The sequence below is a fragment of the Engystomops pustulosus genome, chromosome 5 (assembly GCF_040894005.1).
Source record: "Engystomops pustulosus chromosome 5, aEngPut4.maternal, whole genome shotgun sequence".
Classification (NCBI taxonomy): domain Eukaryota; kingdom Metazoa; phylum Chordata; class Amphibia; order Anura; family Leptodactylidae; genus Engystomops; species Engystomops pustulosus.
The window spans coordinates 134,597,711-134,620,840 of NC_092415.1; the positions used below are offsets into that span (position 1 = coordinate 134,597,711).

A 23,130-nucleotide genomic window follows, 5' to 3' on the forward strand; every position below is an offset into this window, starting at 1 on the left:
CAAAAGTCGTGGTTGGATAATGAGCTGGACACTCCCAAGATAAGGCCATAAAAGCCCTTGGTCTGGAAAACTCTCTCTTTTCTCTCCTGAGTTTCATGGAAGTGCATGGGTCTGAGGCTCACTGCCCAGACACACATGGCCTCCAAGCATCAGGCCTCTGCATGACTCTGACCTAACTACCAGAGCCTGCCTTGGAGTACTATATAGCAGCTCCCCAACTCCAAGTGTAACCTGCTGCTGTGGCTGTTGCAGTGTTCCAGAATAAACAAACTGTGAGTTTATGGTTCATATTTCTTGTCTCTGAGTGATCCTTGCATAAAGCCACTACCATCAAGGGCGCCCCATTTACCATCACCCAGAGATCCCTACATCGGAGACATATCGAACATCCACAGCATCGTCCTTTTTTTGCTTGTGAATCCACCTATCGGATGCCTGCCAGGCGTGGACAATTCCTGTTTAGGGCAGCACGGTGGCTCAGTGGTTAGCACTACAGCCCTGCAGCTTTGGGGACCTGGGTTAGAATCCCATCCAGGTCAACATCTGCAAAGAGTTTGTATGTTCTCTCCGTGTTTTTGTGGGTTTCCTCAGTGTCCTCCGGTTTCCTCCCACACTCCAAAACATTCTGGTAGGTTGGTTAGATTATAACCCCATTGGGGAAAGGGACCAATTTGGCAAGCTCTCTGCAGCGCTGCATAATCTGTGTGCGCTATATAAATAAAGGAATTATTACTATTATTCCTCCAATACCCAGTGACTGTGACCCAGATGAGCACTAGGTCATGCTCAGCCAGCCAGTCAGGTAACAAAGGGAATCCTGCTGCCCCCAAGGCACAAAAAGGCTAGGCCCCGGGGGATGTTCCTGTGATATCATCAATAAAAACATGCATTCATACCACCCACCTAAACCCAACCAGTTGCAAATGAAGATTTAGGATTGTAAGTATACTATTGAAAAAAGGTTATTTCAACTTACCTCCACAAATAAACACATCTTGCCAGTAGGTGTATTTAAAAAGGAAGTTCCACATCTTTCTTTGACCACTTGATCCTAGGTAAAATAAAATCATAAAAAGTCTCAGCCATGTATATAGATATATACTTGACATCAAAGGCTGAGGTATTTGCAAGAAAATGTACCCACTGTGATGAACCCAGTATATTGTATCCCACCCATTCTTGTAAAACACATGCTAACTACATAGCTTATGCATGCAAATGGCTATAAAGCAAAATTACTGTACTTGGCACTCATAAATTGATGCAAAATTAGACAACAATAGAACTTATTCAGAAAATATGTGTAGCAATCCAAAAACAGCATGCAACTTTTAACCTAGACCTTCATCAGACATTTGCATAGGTCACAAACTGGTGGTCTGTTCCCAGACTTCACTGGACGTTACATACAGCCCTGATATTAGAATTACTTTACTTTGTTATGACACATTCATACTGTGCAGTATGTAGTTGTTTCATAACTTCGCCACATCTTCACATTAGCACAGAATAAAGCATGAACCATCCCCTTTGAATATGTCACAGTGAGAACTAGCCATGTGAAGCTGATATTATTGCAGGTGCTAAATTACTAAACTGTAACACTATATATAATGCAAATGTTTCTATTATTAAAGAGAACCCGTCAGGTAAATATATTTTCATAAACTGCCAGTAGAAAGCATTGCCTCTATCCCTTCATTGTCCCTCTACATGCCTTTAAACTTAAGCAATGAGGTCCTAAAGCTGTATGCAAATGACCTGTGAGTCATTATCATATTCAAGCTGTCCAGCTTATTCATGAGTGGGAGGCACAGCCACACCCCCAGTGCTTGACTGACAGTCTGTATAATGATGTAATGTCTCCTCCATGCGCTCCCTGCAGCCTGTGTGTGTATAGGAGAGATACAATAGCTCTAGGCAGCCATGTTATAGCAGAACATGTCAGGTACTTGTGTAGCTGATGTCTGTGTCTCACACATGTGTATAGCAGAATAGGGCATGTCAGCAGATAAAGCACAGACACCAGCAATGCTTTACTATACATTACACACAGACATGAGAAGGGGGAGGAGAGGGGTAACAGGGGTGACATCACTGCCTCTGACCATGTGACCAGCCTCATTTACATAATAAAGAAAAGATGATTTTACAATGATTAATGTATGAAATAACTAGATAAAGACTGGGATGGGATCCTTGTGAGCTGATCCAACAGGTAGAGGTGACAGGACTAGTAACAGAGACCTGATGACAGGTGTCCTTTAACTTAAGGTGCAGATGAGGATCACAGGAGTATATATGAGAACTTATCCATTTTCATGGATGCCTCGCAAAGCCATTGTTTGCTATGGGTCTTTTCACATTGGCTTAAGAAAAAGAGTACCACAACTGCAACAGATCTTCTGTATCACAAATTCTAAAGCATATTTCAACTTCAAGATAAATCAGATGAAGTATTTTTAATCAAAAATTGGTTAAAACCAATGGTACTTCAGAAAAGAGTGTCATAGCAGTGTGACCAATGATTTTGTTGTAAGCGTCTTATACAATTTCAGATTCTTGGTATTTGACATATAGAAATTTTGTTGATTAAGAACAAAACTCACTTTTTTATTTCATATAAGTAGTTAAATTCCAAAAATGTTTGGTCTTTGCCAAAAAATTGTAGTATTTATTTGTAAGTAAGAAAACAAATCACAAGACTGGCAACATTTTGGTCATACCGACCTTTGTCAAGCCAATCTGTATTTAAGGAAAAGGAGAAGTAGCAAAGTGAACAAACATGCATATGAACAAATTTTAAGTTCCAATATAGGATATGTCAAATAATGATACAATATGCATAACTTAAATCTAGAGGGAAAAAATAGAAAAAAGACAGCAACTGAAATAGCTTCTGGACTCTGATATGGATGATGCACGCAGCTGTGGATCCTGGTGTATGGGCCTTAGCTGCAGGGATGTTGCAGGGCGAGTTCGTCAACACTTATCCGGTCTTACAGCTAGTGCCAAGCCTGGTTGTGGTTGCGCGGTTTCTGGATAGGTATTGACAACATGACAGGGAAGTTCACAAGTCTCTTCATATGGCAAAGAAAGTTACAGCCAGGAAACTGGAAGTTTGGGTTTCTCTGGCAATGCTATGGTAGATGGAGCACACAGCACACATGTCTGTGATTCCTATGTATGAGATGAACAATGTACAATGAAATCCTATATGTGTGCTATTGAAAAGTGCAGTGTTAAGCTGTGAATGGTGTTACAGTAGATGCGTTTTGTATAGTTTGTGCTGTGTGATGGTTTAAGAATGTGCTTATAGAACAGAATGATGTAAGGAAAAGCTTGTGAAGCAGAGAAAAAGAAAGATGTAATGGAAGGAAAGGTCCATTTAGAATGTGTGTCTGGCATATTGTACATCTAATGAATTTGACAGACTAACATTTCACCATGATTAAAGGGATATTCCCAAGGATAACAAAATAACACATTGTCTAATTCACTGTTATTCACAAAAATACAGCATTTCACAGATATAATTCCAAGCAGTCTCTATCAGTCCTGATGTACACAATTTCAGTTACCCCTGGTTTCTGCTTTTAGGGTTGGCAGCCATCTTGCCTGACACTGTGGAGCTATGCTCTTCTCTGCTTTTTGCTTCCTGCAGTGGCCCCCTCCCATTGCATTCCAGGACGAGCTCACACACTGATATACACTGACTTTCTGCCGGCAAACAACAGCAGCAGCGAAAGAAAAGATAGAAGTTACAGACAGATAAGTTCCTTATGCGGGGGAGGGAGGGAGGCACATCAGATCTGACAGTGTGACAGAGCAGAGAAGTACCAGAGCTGACTGTCATTGTGTGTAATATGCACCTCATGGATCTAATCTCTCATCTGTCTCATCTCTCTTTCTATGTGTCAGATACTTGTACAATTTTCAGAAGGTAAACAAAAGTGTATATAAACCTGTACCATGATAACCTAACCACATTGTCAGCACACTGTATCTCACAGCACTACAGGGATCATAATGTGTCTGCTTAGAGAGTCCCCGCCCACTTACCAGGAGCTAAAACAGCAATACAACTGAGTAAAATTGCAAAGTAAGGGGTTAAAAATTATTTTTATGTAAACCTCACTAGGGGATTGTTGCCCTATTTTGTCTGTAGAGAGTGTAAAAAAGGGAAACAATGGTGTGTATATGGTGTAGCACAATTTACCAAAATGTAAACAATAGTAAGTCAGAATGATGCAAATATCTGATCATACATTGAGTTTCAGTGGTCCAATAGTCTGTAGCATGAAAATCCAGAAGCATTCATTTTTAAGTGGTAGTGCCACATAATTTCTACCTGGGTGCCACGACTCGTTCAAGGACTTGGAATCTCAATCGAGAGGGAGGATGTCTGTTGGCATTAAAGAGGTCTGGAACCGGAAGAAGATAATGTCCCATCCGGATTGTATATTTAAGTTTACAATTTTTTTTTTTTACTGACATTGTTTATTCTCCTGCACACATTAGTCCACATGGACATTTCAGTAAATATACCACCTCTTGAATTTGTTAGTCTTTTCATTTGACCCCCCCGGTTTTAGTAACAAGGTCACTTACAATAAAGTTAACCCTTTGAAACTGAAATGTAGGAAGTGCTACATTAAGGTACTGTGATCTGTGGGTTTTATATAGAGGTTCATTGTCAGTATTCATTGTAAATCTTTTTGAGTATTATATCCAAAAAAGTCATTTTATATTCATTGGCAGTTCCCTGTAGTCATTAGTTGTAGTGATTGGCAAACAAAAAATTGTTATTGTGAAGGATAATGTATATCTATATGTATATATAGGTCAAGTATGAAATCTTTTTCATACCCTTTTGTATGACCATTGTGTTAGTAAATAGTCTATCTTTAGCTCACCTTTGTTATGTCTGAGGTATAGTGGATCAAGTAGTGGAGGTAATTGGTTGAGGGCATCTAAAAATTGGGTTGTGTCAAGTAGAAAAGATGGGTATTCTTGATCATTGTCAGGATTTTCCCTTGATATAACAAGTGGGGCCGTTATAGAATCTGTGGAGGCCACTATGGATCTCCCAGGTAGTTTTCCATACATATGTGAATCTTGGGAAATGTATAAATACTGGTCATAATAGGATGGCGATTTGTGAGAAATTCTACCATTTTGCAGTCTATGGTGCCCAAATTCTGTCATCAGAATGTTACCCTTCATATCAGTAATAACTGCTGGTAAAGGGTTAAAAGTCCTCCCAATATCACCTAATATTATCTTCCACTAAGTCACTGTATCTTAATTACAGCTGTTGATATGATATGCAAATGAGTAGTCAGCTTCTGAAGAGAAGAGTCAGGCTTTCTCCACTGTTTAGAAAACTGCAGATCTCACCATTTCACATACCTTGTGGCTGGGTCAATAAGTGGTAGGAGGAACTGCAGGATAGTGGTTTGGGGCCAATATGGAAAATGGAAGAAAAAGTTTGGGAAAAAATGTAATGGCGGGAGGAGGCAGATTTAAACTGGGATGTCTGTGATGCGATGCACAATTCAAGAAAGGCACAGTGGGGGGTGAGTAAGGTTTATTGTGTCTGTTCTTGATGACAGGTTCCCTTTAAATACTTTTCAAGAGTGTATTTTATTGAATTGAATGATGTTGATTGTTGGATCTCCTTTAAGTTTGGTGCAAATATTATTGTCATTAAATTGTGATACTAATGCGATGTTTATTTCTTCAATATAGTTATTTCTCCCCCCCCCCCACTTGTCTGCTGGTTTCATGGTTAAGTTTTGTGACTCATAAAGCTATAAGAGTTGGAGGTTCAAGGGTACTGAGTTTCGATTGGGCTTTGTACTTATTTGTTTTTAGTAGGTAGTCTGTCACTACCTTTTATATATCTTTGTAACTAGTGTAGTATAGGTTTCCACTGGATGAATGTATTGAGGAGGGTTTCAAAGACAATCCAGAATTTTGTATTTTGGTTTTATAGCATCCTTTATAAGTGTTCTTTTTACTTAATATTATTAGCTATTGAGATCCTTCAGGATCTGAATCTGCAACTAGCCTAAAATCGATTTAACAACAATTCACCTCAGCACTACCACTAGACGAATGAACAAAACTAAAAGAAAAAGGTGGACAAAATCATATCAGATTTTCTTCTTGAACCAGAAGAGCTAAGTTTGTGATATTTGGTGGACTATCAACAAAAGCAGATACATAGGTGGCAAGATCCTAACTTCCAAATGCAAAGAGGTCCACAGAGAACAGTGGAAAACTCTCATCTGGTTCACATGGTAACAATTTTTTAGACAAGACCAAACAGGCAAGGGGACAGTAAGAAAACAACCACCACCCCAATGATCTCAGACTCACTCACAGGTGAGTGTATAACATCTCCTCAGACATTAATGCCTACCCAAATGACGGTCCCCAGAAAAGGACTCTCCTTTCTCCCTTCTCTCCATTGGATACATTCACATTGACGGAACTGAAGAAATTGTAATTCCTTTTCCAGACTCAAACAGCACTTTGCAAACACTCCACTTCAAACACTCCCCAAAAGAAACCAATACAATACAATTCAATACAATACAACTTTATTGGTCCCCGGGGGAAATTATTTTGTACCTAGTGTTCCAGCGATTGTTACATAGTTATAATGATACAAATACATAAAAACTTCTAGAGGCGCGTTCTTACATGTTGCTGGTTCCTTGGTTGCATACAAACATAGTTACAGGACATTGCGATACATCACTATACAGGTTGCATCAACACAAAAGACATTACATATGGGGAAGCAATTATGGTACAAAAATATACCAGTCACAATAACACATAGACAGACTGCACATACATTTGTAGAGGATATTACCAGAGGGGTGCTGGTGCGGCACAAACAGTGTTGTGGTGAACTAGTGGTGTACTGCTGCTGGACCAAATTACCTTTGACCAAATAGGCATTAGAAATAAAAGCCACTTTAATCCTCCCTAACACCATTATCCAGCGGAAACCTACAATATTCTATTTAGCAAAGATAAACAAGGCGTAGTGACAGACATAAAAAAGTATAAGTACAAATCTCAATATCTCTTAACACCAGGATCTTAGATCTTTAAATGATTCACAACACTTAAAGGAAACCTACCACTTGAAGTGGCAGGTTTCCGATGGAAATACCGGGCACCAGCTCAGGGTGAGCTGGTGCCGGAGCTTATTTTAGTTAGTGTTTTAAACCGCGGTATCGCGGTTTAAAACACTTTTTAAACATTATAGCCGGCGCAGGCAGGTACGCGCTCGGCGCTTACCGTGCACGCGGCTCTCATTCACTTGCTATCTAGCCGCGTGCACGGTAAGCGCCGAGCGCGTACCTGCCTGCGCCAGCTATAAAGTTTAAAAAGTGTTTTAAACCGCGATACCGCGGTTTAAAACACTAACTAAAATAAGCTCCGGCACCAGCTCACCCTGAGCTGGTGCCCGGTATTGCCATCGGAAACCTGCCACTACAAGTGGTAGGTTTCCTTTAACCATAAAACCAGCAGACAAGGCAGGAGCAATAGTGGTAATGAACAAAAACCACTATATTGAAGAAATAGATCCCCAATTTAGTGATACTAATGCTTACACCAAACTTCAAAGAGACACAACCAACATTGCTTGGTACGCAAATTTAAATATGCTCAGTTTTGCAGAAGATTAGGTGTACAATAATTAAAATTTCAAAAGATGCTCATAGAAGATATTTGTATGGTTGAGTCCATTTGTACAATTTATAATCATCTCAATTTCATTTCAAAGGCGCTACAGTTCACTATTCATCACAATAAATATAAAAACAAAAGGTTTACCAGGAATAGTGACATTGAACCTCTATATAAACCCCAGAGTTTGCTGTACCTTATTAAACTAGAAAAGTTCCTATCCTCCAAAATCAAAGAATGTATTTCATCTATAAGAGTTTAGTAGGGTTAACCAGATTGTAAGTGACCCCATTACTAAATTTGATCTTATGTGACAGAAAAGTATTCTTTTCATACACCACTACCATTTTTGTTTCCTCACTTCTCTATAGAGTAATCAATAAACACTGGCTCATTTTGCATACAGATTATCCCAATGTAGAAGAGTTTAACCATCCTCCATTTATATGAAACAAATCCAGAATCTTAGGGACACATTGGTAAAAGTCGATATAGGCAGCATAACTAAAATCCCATATAAAACCTTTTTGGCAGCCCACAAAAATGAATTTACCTACTACGAACATGTTAATCCATGTTAAAGTTAAAGAATATTGAAATATTGAGACGCAATCGGTGTATAAATACCAAAAAAATAGATGAAAAAAGGGAAATCCATGCCAATAATAATCTTGTAAAATAGAGAAACTTTATTGATAACAAATTAATTCTTTAAAATGAACTAAAAAGTTCCAGGAGAGACAATGCATGAACAACCCAGGTAAGGGCACACAGCTGTATATGGAGTAGTGCAAAGGGAGTGCAGCTCCTAATGGCAGTAATGTGTACTGCACCACATAACAATAACTCATACATAGACACAGAAGGTAAAGAGAACCCGTCAGGCAAAATAACCCCCCTAAACTATATATTTTCACAAACTGCCATTAGAGAACATTGCCTCTATCCCTTCATTGTCCCTCTGCATGCCTGTAAACTTAAGCAATGAGGTCCCAAAGCTGTATGTGAAATGTCCAATGAAGTATTAGCATATTCAAGCTGTCCACCTTATTCATGAGTGGGAGGTACAGCCACACCCCCAGTGCATGACTGACAGCCTGTATGTGAGGCTTTATAATGACGTGCATTCTGGTGCTGGCGGCCCCTGCAGCCTGTGTGTGTATAGGAGAGGTACAACAGCTCCAGGCAGCAGCCATGTTATATCAGAACATGTCAGGTACTTGTGTAGCTGATGTCTGTGTCTCACATGTGTATTAGGAGGATGCAGCATGTCAGCAGATGCAGCACACACACTAGCAATGCTTTACTATACATTACACACAGACATGAGCAGGGGAGGAGAGGAAAGGGGAGTGGACAGGGGTGACATCACTGCTTTTGACCATGTGACTAGCCTCATTTACATAATAAAGAATAGATGATTTTATAATGATTAATGTATGAAATAACTAGATAATGGCTGGGATGGGATCCATGTGAGCTGCTCCAACAAGTAGTAGTGACAGGACAAGTGACGCAGACCTGATGAATACAAATGAATACTACAAATAAACATGCAGTTATTTGAAAAAGTATCAGACCCAAACAAGGATAAAAATCTGTGAAAGGGAGATCCCGTGGACCACAGTACCTGGTGTTCAGCCCCGACGCACGTTTCAACCCGCTGGTCTTTCTCAAGGGGTGCCCCTTGCGAAAGACCAGCGGGTCTCAATCTGCATTGAGATTGTCAACTTCTGCATTACTGGAACTTGTCAAATTCGAGAATGCGAGAATCACCAATGTTGTCCATGAAGGAATTATATATATATATATTCAAGAGCATTCCAAAGAAACTTGGCAAGATTAGACAGAAAATACTGCAAAGTATTGTTGGAAGTGGAATGGGTAATCATATGAATAAATATAGAAACACAGTTAAATCTGAGTATTAACCCTCTATTTTCTTACACTAAATAAATTATCACAAAACCAAAACAAGCATAAAGCGAGGGGTGTGGGCATAGAATTTTTTATCACAGATCACCCCCCCCCCGCTATTTACATACAATACAACCAAAATTTTGAATACAATAGAGAAAATTATAAGTCAATTAAGTGCCAGACAAATACATTTTATTATATAAATAAGTAAGCGGCAATACAAAAGCAGCAATAAAAGTATAAAAACAGAGAGTGACAAATGATCACAAAGTCATTAACCAATCAGACCTGGTATGGTGTAAATCAGAGCCAAAGTAGAGATCCCATAAGTAAAGGGGAAGCATTATACCTCATATGGAGCTAGCACTGGAACATAATTACCTATACCAGTAAAACAGGCACACGCTGTACACCCCGACACGTGTTTCGCAAGTAGCTTTCTCAAGGGGAGTCAGATTTACAGTGGTGCAGATTTACTTACCCGGTCCATTCGCGATCCAGCGGCGCGTTCTCTGCAGAGGATTCAGGTCCGGCCGGGATTCACTAAGGCAGTTCCTCCGACGTCCACCAGGTGTCGCTGCTGCACTGAAGTTCATCGGATTGCACTTAACTTCACCGTCCTCCGCTGGGTGCAGGTAAGCGTGTATCAAGCGACACTTTTTGTTTTTAATGCAGCGGTTTTTCCGAATCCGTCGGGTTTTTTTTTACGGCCACGCCCCCGATTTCCGTTTCTTGCATGCCCGCGCCGATGCGCCACAATCCGATCGCGTGTGCCAAAATCCTGGGGCAATTCAGGGAAAATCGGCGCAAATCGGAAATATTCGGATAGCACGTCGGGAAAACGCAAATTGGGCCCTTAGTAAATGACCCTCAGTGTCTTATATTAATTTTTGCTCCTAAAGATGCCAGTTTTTTTACCATCTGCTTCTTTGGTAATTTATCAATCTCCCTTTTCGTCGTGTCAAATGTTTTTTTTTTCTAAGTTTTCCTTATGGATCCGTCTGGAGCCAAAAGAGTGCTGAAAATTTTAGACAATTTGAAAAGATAAATGTCACTTGCGACATTAAGAATATCTGGAATAGAAGATAAATGTGTCTTACTGACGACAAACAATTGTCCGCCGGACTCCAGTTCACATTTCAAGAAGCCCCCAAAAAGTTTCAAAATTTGCAATGCGCCAAAAAAGTCTCAATAAAGAGAGAAGAAAAATAAAGATAAATGACCCCCATGGTATTTGTTGGCAAGGCAGAATACTTCTAACATAAAAAATGCACATTTTAAAAAAATTTTGGCAGATTTCACATTTTTTCATAAATAAACACAATGGGGCTTATTTACAAAGGGTCGCGGATCGCACTTTCGTCAGGCAGGACCGGGTAAGTAAATGTGCCCCAGAAAGTTTTCTGTCTGACTTTGCACTAGAAAGAACATGCAAACTGCTTGGACTGCTTGTCACGGCTGCACTATTCCCAACACAATGCAAATTTCTGCACATAAAGGGACGTTATGATGCACAGTCGGACCATCTCCCACATTTATTACGGCAACTCAACAGAATTGTGTCACACGCTCTATGTTAAAGGAAACCTGTCATCAGAAATTGACGTAATAAACTATAATCAGTATGTTGCCAAGCAGCTGAACAGCTTCTGGGTCAAGTTTCTTTTATGGCCCAGGTCAGTGCCATCATTCAGAAGAGTAAGAAGTAAGATGTAAGTTGGATGCATAAAGTCAGGGAGGCGGAGAGTTTAACACTAACGTTAAGCTCTCCCTGCCTCTGAACACCCCCTCTTGTGTGACTTACATAATTGGCGTTATTTATCATTAGACCAGCAACTCGGGACAGTTCTATGTCTAATTTTGGAGCTACGCTGCCCATCAGATTCATTAAAGTAGCTTTGGCCCTTTAATAAATGTTCTTTTTTCTGTCTATTTTCTGCCAGGGATTTTTTTTTCAAAAAGTCCCCAAAAAGTCTCAAAATGCATAAAACATTTCAGCCCATAGACCAACAGGTGACTGGAGTGATTATGGAGCTTTTTATGAGACTTTTTGCAAAAGTCTCAAGTCATGAATCTGGCTTTGCACAGTGTTGAACTAGCAGTAGTTCTATGGCCAGATTAATGAAGAGGTGTATATAGTCCTTTCAGACTTTTTAGCAGTGAAAAGTCTTAAAAACCCTCAATGTGACTACTTTACACCAAAAAAGCCCAGGAATATCAATGATGAATAACCCCCAATGTGTCCGACTGGTAATGATGTCCATGAATGCAGGACCATCAATTACAGTGAATGGGATATTCTGAAGCAGGGAAGGCTTGACTTTAGTAATAAACGCTCCGCCCTCCTTGACTTCACTAAACCAATTTATATCTCACTTCAAAGTTGATTTTCTGGATGAGGTGCGTGGCCGCACTTTCATTGGATTTCCCGAATCTGATTTCGGTGCAATAGCGCCGGCTTTCACGTGACATAAATCGGGGGCGTTGTTGTTGGACAACCCGACGGATTCGGAAAAACCGCGGAATTTAAAAAACAAAATGTGACGCAAGATCAAGCACTTACATGCACCAGGAAGAAGAAGATGAACTCCGACAGACCTCAGCGCAACATGGACACCTACTGGATATCGGACGCACGACCTTAGTGAATCACGGCAGAACCCGAATCACCCTTGGAGAACGCACCACGAGATCGCGACAGGCCCGGGTAAGTAAATGAGCCCCACTGTGTCTTGAAAGAAACATGATCTGGAAGGTGTTGAGCTGCATGTCAACATACTGGTATTGGTTTATTAGGTCAATTTCTGATGACAGGTTCCCTTTAAAGGTGCACCAACAAGTCGACCCACTCTGCTGGAGCAGTGCAGGGGGCGCCAGATTCATGAAGAATGTGCTCCACGTTTCATGAATCTGGTGCTCCCTGCATACTCTACAGGACAACTGTACCTAGTGCAGTTTACAGTGTTTTTGATAAATATGGGCCACTATCTTTCTTCTGGTAACTCTGTCTTGGACTGTACAAGAATTTTTCCAGAATGAAAAACCCAATTTTACGGTCTCAAGAAAATTAGTCTATAATTGATACAAACATTGGTGCAACTTTTTTGTTGCGGATATTAAGTTGAATATTAATGAATATTCTTCATAAAAATCTTTGGATGCTTTGGATCCATCCGGGACCGTCGGTTGAGCTCTTCCCACAGATAAGGTGCTGCAGTCTTTTGAACTTGTATTTGACTTTTTTTGTTATGGCCCTGTAGCAGTAGAGTAGGCTTTGTATTTTATACAGGCTTTAGTGGCAATTATGAAATATTTCTGTCTTAAACAGATATGCCCTAATGTGCATAGAAAATGATGCAGGATAACACAGCTAGGTCCTTTGCACACAAATGTTCTTATACAGCCATGTGCTACCCATACTGTATCTTTGTAATACGGGTAGCACACGGCCACATTCACTTCATTGGGCAATACATTCATCCATTTGAATGGCCATATTGCCCACTGTACCAGTTCAGAGTCGTGCAGACTCCCAGCTTCTTAAGGAGAGAGGAGACGTGAGGGGTACTCATCTCCCTTCCCTTCTGCATTTGGTCATATGGTACACCCAGGTATGGTCCGGGAGCGCACACCCCATGTGCAAGGGGTGTGACAATATTGACAATGATACAGTTTTGTGAAATATTGTATTCAATATAACCTTACCTGGCAAAATGTTACTTAGATACCAACCAAGCATAAGGTATAAAATTGAATCTATAAATATCATCCAACAGGTCCAACCAAAGGACATTGCTCCAGGATGTATAATTGGTTGATGTAGTGTAGTCCATTGAATTCCTAAGAAAAAACACAAAGTCACTTGAATACTTCCACAGAAGTTATGCTATATTTAAAGGCTTATTAACACATACTTATTATAAATGTAACTTCTGCATGCAGCCATTATTTGCTATACAACAGCAAGGTTACAGCATGTCACAAAGTCAAGCTACACTATTTCTTTGACTTACAATGCACGACAGAGTCCTCTGAAAGAAGACTCTTGTCTACAAAATATACAGGTTTTACTTCTTTCATAGTCACATGACAAAAGCTCTACACTGCAAAGGAGCCAGACTGGTGAGGTAAGCAATCAATGGGCTAAAAGTTGTTGCTCCATTTCAGCAGATATTATTTAAGTGAAGAATCCCAAGCATCTACCTTCTTGTACATTTATAGTTCTTTCAATGAACAGTTCTAGTTCAGAAGAGAAATTGTTTCCACATCAACAACAAATTTTTTTCAGGGTGGTTTGAACACCGTGCACACCTGACCCTCAACATGCATTTCACTTTATCTTTATCCCCAAACCAAGTCATCTCCACAAATCTCCCCCATGCCAAGCCACTCTGCAGAAAGTAATAATCAGCTTCTTCCGGGGCGTGGAAATTAGGTGAAAACTCTAGGTCGAGCACAACTGTACTGGTGCGTCACATGTGTCTGCTGCAATTTTGTGATTTTATTCTAGGTCTTCTTATATTTGAAATCAATAAAAGCAATGCAATGTGCTATAGGTACCCAGTTATTTCCTGCACAGTGATTCAGTGAGGTTGAGACTTTGTGGTGCTGACTTGACAGGTGTGTATGGTGTTCACTCCCCCCTGAAAAATGTTTGATGTGGGAATAATTTCTCATTGGAACTGGAACTTTTAATTAAAATGACAATAAAACAGCAAGAGGGTAGAACCTTAGGATTCATCACTTATGCAAGTTTCAGAAAACCTTAGGACTCGTTCATATACCCCTTAGAGCTTCCCAAGAAACGTTTGTATTGTCGAAATAGATATTTTTTGTATAATTAATATTTATACAACTTTTTTAGGTTTTTCTAGACCATTATTTGCTGGGATTCTAAAGAAAGCTTCTACATTTACTTTCAGTGGACATAAATCTCTGTCCATAGTCATGTGATGTCACACAGATGCACAGCTTGTTACCGCACAGCTCTGATTACTGCTTTGTACTGAGTCATGCTCCTTTGTCTTTGGAGAGCATTTTGAATAAAAGGGGAGAACTTTTGTTAGCAGTGAGTGAAGAGGCTGTATTGCAGAATGCATAAAAGTGGGGTGTTGGGGAAAAAAAGAGGCTTGGCAAGAAGTACATTGCATGACTGGGTACCAATTGGAGCACTGTGCTTGAGGTTTGAGTAACAAAATACCATGGCCCAGATTTACCCCTGCACCAGTTTTCTTTTGGACTTTGCATCTTCATTCATGTGCAAGCTGCTTGCACATGTATTTAAGAAGCGCCCCTGCCACAAATTTGTCTCACGTAACTCATTTGTGTTGTGGCTGCACTATACCCAACGCAACACAACATTCTGCACTGAAAGGGGCGTTTAGGTGCTCAGTTGGACAGTGCGATACATTTATCATGCAAAGTACAACAGAGATATATCGCACATCCTATGTTAACATGTTGGTGTACTCTGTCGGAGCGGTGAAGGGAATGCCAGATTCATAAAGAATGTGTGCCAGAGTTCAAGAATCTGGCGCACCCTGCATACTTCACACACAAACTGCACATAGTACAGTTTGCACTGTTTTTGATAAGTGAAGGCCAATCCTTGACAGAAAATAGGGAAGCATTCTATACCAAGGGCATAAGATTCCATTGCCCTTTAAATGAATTGGCCACTTATACTAGACTTTTACAGGGTATGTTCAAGTATAAAGTTGCCAGGTCATGTGACCCTTGTGAAGCAGGGGTTGTGCAAACAATAATGATTGCTTAGCCCCTCGGTCCACACGAAGCCAGCAAGACACAGGTACTCAGAGGATGTTCTGCTGAGTACACATGACCAACAGTTCTTCGAAAACTTTAATTTTAACAATATGGGTGACCCTGTTAGGTTCTTATACTTGGCATGTTAAAATGTTTAAATGGCCAACCCCATTTAAGGAAAGAAGAAGAGATCAGACAAATAACAGACAAAGTTAATAAAAAAGAAAGGCACGGGGAACAAGTTTACATGACCCTAGGTTCCACATTTAGTCCAAGATTTATAAGTGGTCTGGAATTTGAATGGATTTGTGTCGATTTAGAGACTGAAAAACCCTGCATAGGGAAGAAGCCTATGTTATTTCTCTGTCAACTTTGAAGTATTTAGGAGCAGTAATCTCAATAGCTTGGGCTAGACAGAACAGAAAAGGAAAGCACACATTTACAATCAGAGACGGGGTCTCCTGCAAACCTTAGATTTGACCACATATCTTACTACTTCTGACTGCAGATACCTATGTGATCTCCACATGAACAAAAGAGTAGAAAAAAATCAAGGATGTTTATAATTAAATTACAGTAAGCAAAAACCTTGAAGACAAAAAAGCATATTAGAACATTTTAAACCTTATTATATGGTGAATAAACGCCATTCCTTTAATGGTTTTTGGCAACACTGAGTACCGACTTTAGGTCTGCTTGTAGACCATGTAGGATTAAGGAAGTTTTCAATAGAAATGCAAACTGATTCAAATGCTGAATTAGTTTCATATGTATGAAGTTTTAAATAGCTGACCTTTCAGCCTTACAACCATTAACACAGCATGACCTCCAATAAACACTTGTAGATTAATCATATCATAAGCTTCCTTTGTACTGAAGTCAGTGTTCATCTAAAATGCACGCTTACAAGAACATTAATTACAGACTTAATTTCAGCTGATTTCAGAACGTAGCTACATAAAATGTAATAGACTGAATTCAGAAAATGAAAAGAAAGTAAGAAACATGGCTTTCAGTCATTAGAATAATGCTTTATGTACCTATTCCTTCATTTTCGAATGATGTGATCAAAAAAATTCCTTGTCCAAATGCTGTTGTTGATAGGAGACACTATAGTAGGGGGAGATAATAGGTGTACATTTATTTAGAAAGAAATTAGTATCTATGCCTTGTACATATACACTGATCAATTTTGTTATTACGGATTACTTTAAGGCCTTGGAAACATTGATGCTTGTTTAAATAGTAAATTTTGAAGTCTTAAATATGAAATAGTTTGTTACCATAATGTAAACCGCTCAAATGTTTTTTTTTTTTAATCCAAAATTGGCCTAGGCTTGTACAGTATCAGGTAAGGACCTTTTCCATGATAAACATATGCATTGTTACATTAACTTAACCTCTGTGGCAGGAAGCAGCCATATCTAGTCACATTGTCAATGCAAACAGACTTAACGAGGATGGGTCAGTGCAGTTCACAATTCGTCACGCAATGACTAGTGAGACAGTCTGGCCAACAAAATTTGATCATTGTACATCAGGAGATACAAAAAGCGGGTAAAAAAGACTTAATAGTTCATGTTAAAATCACATATCTAATTCCACAAACACATAAAATCATCACTACTATATGTTGCCCATCCTAATGACAGGTATTGTATAGATCAGTTGACAATGGATGTATGACCATAAAAAGTCAATTGAAAACAATCTTACCAGTCAGGTGGGCAAGACGGTGGGAGCTGGCAGCGGCATCAGCCAGAGATAGTAGGAGGCCAGGAAAAGAAAACCACACTGCACCTACCAATCCCTCTCTCTGACAGTTCCTATTCCCATAGAGAGCTCACATCATAACAAGGACAGTACTATATGCATCCCTACCACACTAGGTGTCCCTGGTACACCCTACCACAATCCCAACGTGTTTCTAGGTCCTGGAGACCCTGTATCCGTCATCATGGGGGTACGCAATAGCTTCTCTGCTGCATGCTGTAATGAGTGGTGGGAGGATGATAAACCCGTTCCATACATCTGCACCAAAACACGGACAGTGGTCCGCATAGATGAAAGGTTGGTGTAGCCATTAAGGGGGACCTCTAACCTCTATATATCTAATATGGTAAAAATTCTACTGTATTGATTTTTTCTATTGAATGGACTGTAGCTATGTGACCTATTTATCACTACACTTCCTCTGCTGGAATCACTTAGCGGTTCCCAAACATGTAGGATTATGTGTAATTATTTGTATGCTACATGTATCTTCTTTACTTTGACTACAAATCAGATGTAGAATTATTCAGGAGCACCTATGTGGGGAACAGGCATTATTTTATGTGTTTGTGGAATCAGATATGCGATTTTAACATGTAGATTAAGCTGTTAATTGTGACCAATAAGCCTTACTGTAAGGTTTTAAATGCTTAATTTCTTTCCATGTATAATGCATAGTAAAATGTGACAACATTTGCCTATTTCGACAATAAAATGTTATTTCTTGCCAATTTTTTTTAAGATTAGTTCAGAGATGCCATAACTTACCGTATACACTCGAGTAAGCCGACCCAAGTATAAGCCGAGGCCCCTAATTTTACCACAACAACCTGGTAAAACCTATATTTTTTTAACTCGAGTATAAGCCGAGTTTGGGTTTTCAGCACATTTTTTTGTGCTGAAAAACTAGGCTTATACTCGAGTATATATGGTATATAAAAAGGAGATGAAACTTGGGACATGGCTTGAAATGTGCCAATGTAAGCAAAAATGGTTCAAAATGTATGTACCATACCAGCTAACCAACTAAGCCAACAAACGGGTACCGGCGTTTACAGATACCCTATGTCCAACCTTATTTTGTCAAAAGATTCTAAGTTCTCATTTCAGAAGTAATCAAAAATTCTTACAAAGAACGTCAAACAGATACAATTCACAAAACAGATTATTGGTAGCCACACATAAAAAACATAGTAGATAATCTTGTGACTTGGAATGTCAACAGTCACATGGATGCCAAGGGTTGAAAATCTTACTCCTCACAGCTCCTTGTCTGATGACAACACAATTTAAAGAAGTCAAAGATGCAGGAAATGCTCCAGTCATGGCAAATGGCAAATCTGCTCCTTTTTTGTGACCTACATGAATTTGTATGCAAGTCAAAAACTGTATGTTTTATAATTGTAGATCCTGACAAAAAATTTTTTTGCCCTAGTGACAATTGGAGTTTCAAAATGTTTTGCTGTAATTGGACCAAGGATTATCAAAAAAAGCTTCATTACAGGCATCTTACAGGGGAACATTGCAATCCGGGACTATAGTAAAGCATTCAGAGAGCTTCACCAGAGGCCACAGTGGACAGAGGGGTCGTCTGTAAGCCGGGTGTCCTTAAGAAGGGGACCGCCTGTACTTCATTAAAAATTCCCAAACAATAATAAATACCCTTTTTTTAATATTGCATCTAAAATATTATGCAGAAATAGTAGTAAGTCCACCCTTTCATGGATATGTTAAGGTGTTATCTCATATATACGAAGAACTCTTGAACTGCTACATGATTGTGTTACCTAGCAACTGATCTACAAATATGGACAGAACATGGATGGATCCTGTGTTGCATCAGTATTTTCCAATAGACTTCTATGGGATGGTAGATCAGCACGCAAGCCCTAGAATAGGACCTACCCTGAGATTTTCCTCAGGGGCACTAGACTATACACATGGCTGCGAAAACAATGGCAAGTGTATGAACCCATAGAAAAAACGAGGGTGAGAACTAGCTGCAAGAACAACAGCCAGCACACATGAGAAAAATAGAAGAGCAACAAGAGGAATAGCTGGGAGTATTTTATTGAGGATCCATTAAAAACTTGTGATATATTACAATGCAAACACATGTGAAACACCTGATTAGTCATGTGAAATATACACTCACCGGCCACTTTATTAGGTACACCTGTCCAACTGCTCGTTAACACTTAATTTCTAATCAGCCAATCACATGGCGGCAACTCAGTCCATTTAGGAATGTAGATATGGTCAAGAAAATCTCCTGGAGTTCAAACCGAGCATCAGTATGGGGAAGAAAGGTGATTTGAGTGCCTTTGAATGTGGCATGGTTGTAGGTGCCAGAAGAGCTGGTCTGAGTATTTCAGAAACTGCTGATCTACAGGGATTTTCACACACAACCATCTCTAGGGTTTACAGAGAATGGTCTAAAAAGAAAAAAAACATCCAGTGAGCGGCAGTTCTGTGGGCGGAAATGCCTTGTTGATGCCAGAGGTCAGAGGAGAATGGGCAGACTCAACAGTGACTCAAATCGCCACCCGTTACAACCAAGGTAGGCAGAAGAGCATCTCTGAACTCACAATGGGGCAGATTTATCAAGTGTCTGAAAGTCAGAATATTTCCAGTTGCCCATGGCAACCAATCACAGCTCCCCTTTAAAATATTCATGAGCACTGGTAAAAATTAAGCTGAGCTGTGATTGGTTGCCATGGGCAACTGGAAATATTCTGACTTTCAGACACTTGATAAATCTGCCCCAGTATGTCGAACTTTGAGGCAGATGGGCTACAGCAGCAGAAGACCACACCGGGTGCCACTCCTTTCAGCTAAGAACAGGAAACTGAGGCTACAATTTGCACAAGCTGATAGAAATTGGACAGTAGAAGATTGGAAAAACGTTGCCTGGTCTGATGAGTTTCGATTTCTGCTGCGACATTCGGATGGTAGGGTCAGAATTTGGCGTCAACAACATGAAAGCATGGATCCATCCTGCCTTGTATCAACGGTTCAGGCTGGTCAATATGGACCAAAATCTCTGAGGAATGCTTCCAGCACCTTGTTGAATCTATGCCACGAAGAATTGAGGCAGTTCTGAAGGCAAAAGGGGGTCCAACCCATTACTAGCATGGTGTACCTAATAAAGTGGCCGGTGAGTGTATGTCAAACACAGGGTGCAGTAGAACAAGGAAAGATGTAGACAGCATTATAAGCTTACATAATATGGGTATTTACACTCACCAGCCACTTTATTAGGTACACCATGCTAGTAATGGGTTGGACCCCCTTTTGCCTTCAGAACTGCCTCAATTCTTCGTGGCATAGATTCAACAAGGTGCTGGAAGCATTCCTCAGAGATTTTGGTCCATATTGACATGATGGCATCACACAGTTGCCGCAGATTTGTCGGCTGCACATCCATGATGCGAATCTCCCGTTCCACCACATCCCAAAGATGCTCTATTGGATTGAGATCTGGTGACTGTGGAGGCCATTTGAGTACAGTGAACTCATTGTCATGTTCAAGAAACCAGTCTGAGATGATTCCAGCTTTATGACATGGCGCATTATCCTGCTGAAAGTAGCCATCAGATGTTGGGTACATTGTGGTCATTAAGGGATGGACATGGTCAGCAACAATATTCCCCACTATCACGGGTGGTCCCGCGACCCATATCGTGGGTTGCGGGCTCACCCATGCTGCTCAGCCCCCGCCAGCGCGTCTCACCTGGCCCGGCTCCCTTCCCTCCGCGCGCGTCCACAACTGCTAGAGCGCGCGCGGCTCCTTCTCAAGATTTAAAGGGCCAGCGCGCCATTAATTGGCGCTGGCCATATTACCCAAATCTATATAAGCCTGCCTCTTCCTGCAATCTTTGTGCCTCACAGCCTGAGAGAAAGCTTTACTGCAATTAGCCTGCGTTCCTGTGTCTCCTGCGTTCCTGTGTCCCTCTGTGTTCCAGTGTTACCTGAGCTCCTCCGTGTTTCCGTGATCCTCCGTGCTGCTGTTCTGTGTGCTGTGTTCCCGTACCCCTCTGCTTGGACCTCCTGTTGCTGACCCCGGATTGAACCCTGACGTTGCATCTCTGCCACCTGCCCTGACCCTGTGCCTGGACTTTGACCACGAGATTGATTGCCGTTCTTGTACCTCAACCTTGGCCGCCACTGCAGAGAAGTCACGTCTGAGGAACGACCTGGTGGTACCACGCTGCAGCTTGTCTAACCCGCTTTGCGGTGGGCTCTGGGGAAAACCGGGTACCACTTAGACTCCGGTCCCAGGTAGTGGCTTGAGTCATCGTCTGCAGTGGTCCAGTGGATCCACAACTCACAAGCCTGACACCCACACCATGACACCACCACCACCAGCCTGAACCGTTGATATAAGGCAGGATGGATCCATGCTTTCAGGTTGTTGACGCCAAATTCTGACCCTGCCATCCGAATGTCGCAGCAGAAATCGAGACTCATCAGACCAGGCAACGTTTTTCCAATCTTCTACTGTCCAATTTCGATCAGCTTCTGCAAACTGCAGCCTCAGTTTCCTGTTCTTAGCTGAAAGGAGTGGCACCCGGTGTGGTCTTCTGCTGCTGTAGCCCATCTGCCTCAAAGTTCGACGTACTGTGTGTTTAGAGATGCTCTTCTGCCTACTTTGATTGTAACGGGTGACAATTTGAGTCACGGTTGCCTTTCAATCAGCTCGAACCAGTCTGCCCATTCTCCTCTGACATCAACAAGGCATTTCCGCCCACAAAACTGCCGTTTACTGGATGTTTTTTCTTTTTCGGACCATTCTCTGTAAACCCTAGAGATGGTTGTGCGTGAAAATCCCAGTAGATCAGCAGTTTCTCAAATACTCAGACCAGCCAATCTGGCACCCACAACCATGCCACGTTCAAAGGCAATCAAATCACCTTTCTTCCCCATACTGATGCTCGGTTTGAACTGCAGGAGATTGTCTTGACCATGTCTACATGCCTAAATGCACTGAGTTGCCGCCATGTGATGGTACAGGTGTACCTAATAAAGTGGCCGGTAAGTGTATATATTTAAGACTTTTTTTTTTAATTCATGCCTTTAGGAAATCTACAATTAAGATACAGGATGTTGCCCTTTAGAGGATGAGTTTTCTTACAATATTCTCTTTGATTGGGATGTTTGACCTGTCTATGCTGGCCGCAGCCAAAAATTTAAACCTGAAAAAAAAATTCAGTAGTTACCTCCGGCGCTCCTCTACACCATGCGGCTTCTATTGTCTCCCCAGCACTGTTAGCCAGATTGTGGAAAAGTACAGATTTACCCTCAGTACAACAATATTAATTCAGTCTGCTCCTACAAAATGTCTTTGGCCTTTTGCTTTCTTAAATCACACTCTCCAGCCTATACTTGGGCTCCATGGTCTTTGCATACCTTAGCAACCAAACTAGATTAAGAGATAATGGGGGATCATTATCATATGCCGACGATCACGCTTTTTCGCAGCACGATACATCAAGAGGCTGAAGCCTCTTGATGTATCCAAAGGGGTGCTGTGCAGAGTTTATTTGGCATAGAAATAAACACAGCCGCGCCCCAACCCCGCTTTATGCCCCACTGCTGTGAAAGTGGTGGAATGGGCTAAATAATAGTAAGTGCTAACAATAAGATAGCATTTGCGATTATGTCAGGGCTATATGCCTCTGACGTGGTGCAGAGGCCATGATAAATATGCCCCAATATGTATGTTTACAAACACAGAGATTTTTTCTGACATTGGACGCAGTACTACGTCATGGGTGTCAAGGACTTGCCGTATTGTGAAGTAGTACTACATCCAGCTTCTGGCACCAGCTGCCAAACGGCGATGGTGCCAGAAGCTGCTGGTGTATATTACCGACACCCAACCCTTACACACCACGATCACGCTAACCGTGGCGTAAAAGGGTGTTCTACACTAGGTAGGACCCCTACCCCCTCCCC

The 23,130-nt window shown here is 40.9% G+C and overlaps 1 protein-coding gene across 4 annotated transcripts in view; it reads right to left on the reverse strand.

Moving 5' to 3' along the window:
* Positions 1-23,130, reverse strand: part of ABCA13 (ATP binding cassette subfamily A member 13) — a 590,340-nt gene that overhangs the window by 262,108 nt on the left and 305,102 nt on the right. For all 4 annotated transcript variants that reach the window (XM_072153102.1, XM_072153100.1, XM_072153098.1 and 1 more), the window contains 3 exons: positions 16,440-16,509; positions 13,339-13,473; positions 977-1,051 (listed from right to left, as the gene is read on the reverse strand). In XM_072153102.1, the coding sequence (XP_072009203.1) occupies positions 977-1,051; positions 13,339-13,473; positions 16,440-16,509 (280 nt within the window). The remainder of the gene's footprint in view (positions 1-976; positions 1,052-13,338; positions 13,474-16,439; positions 16,510-23,130) is intronic.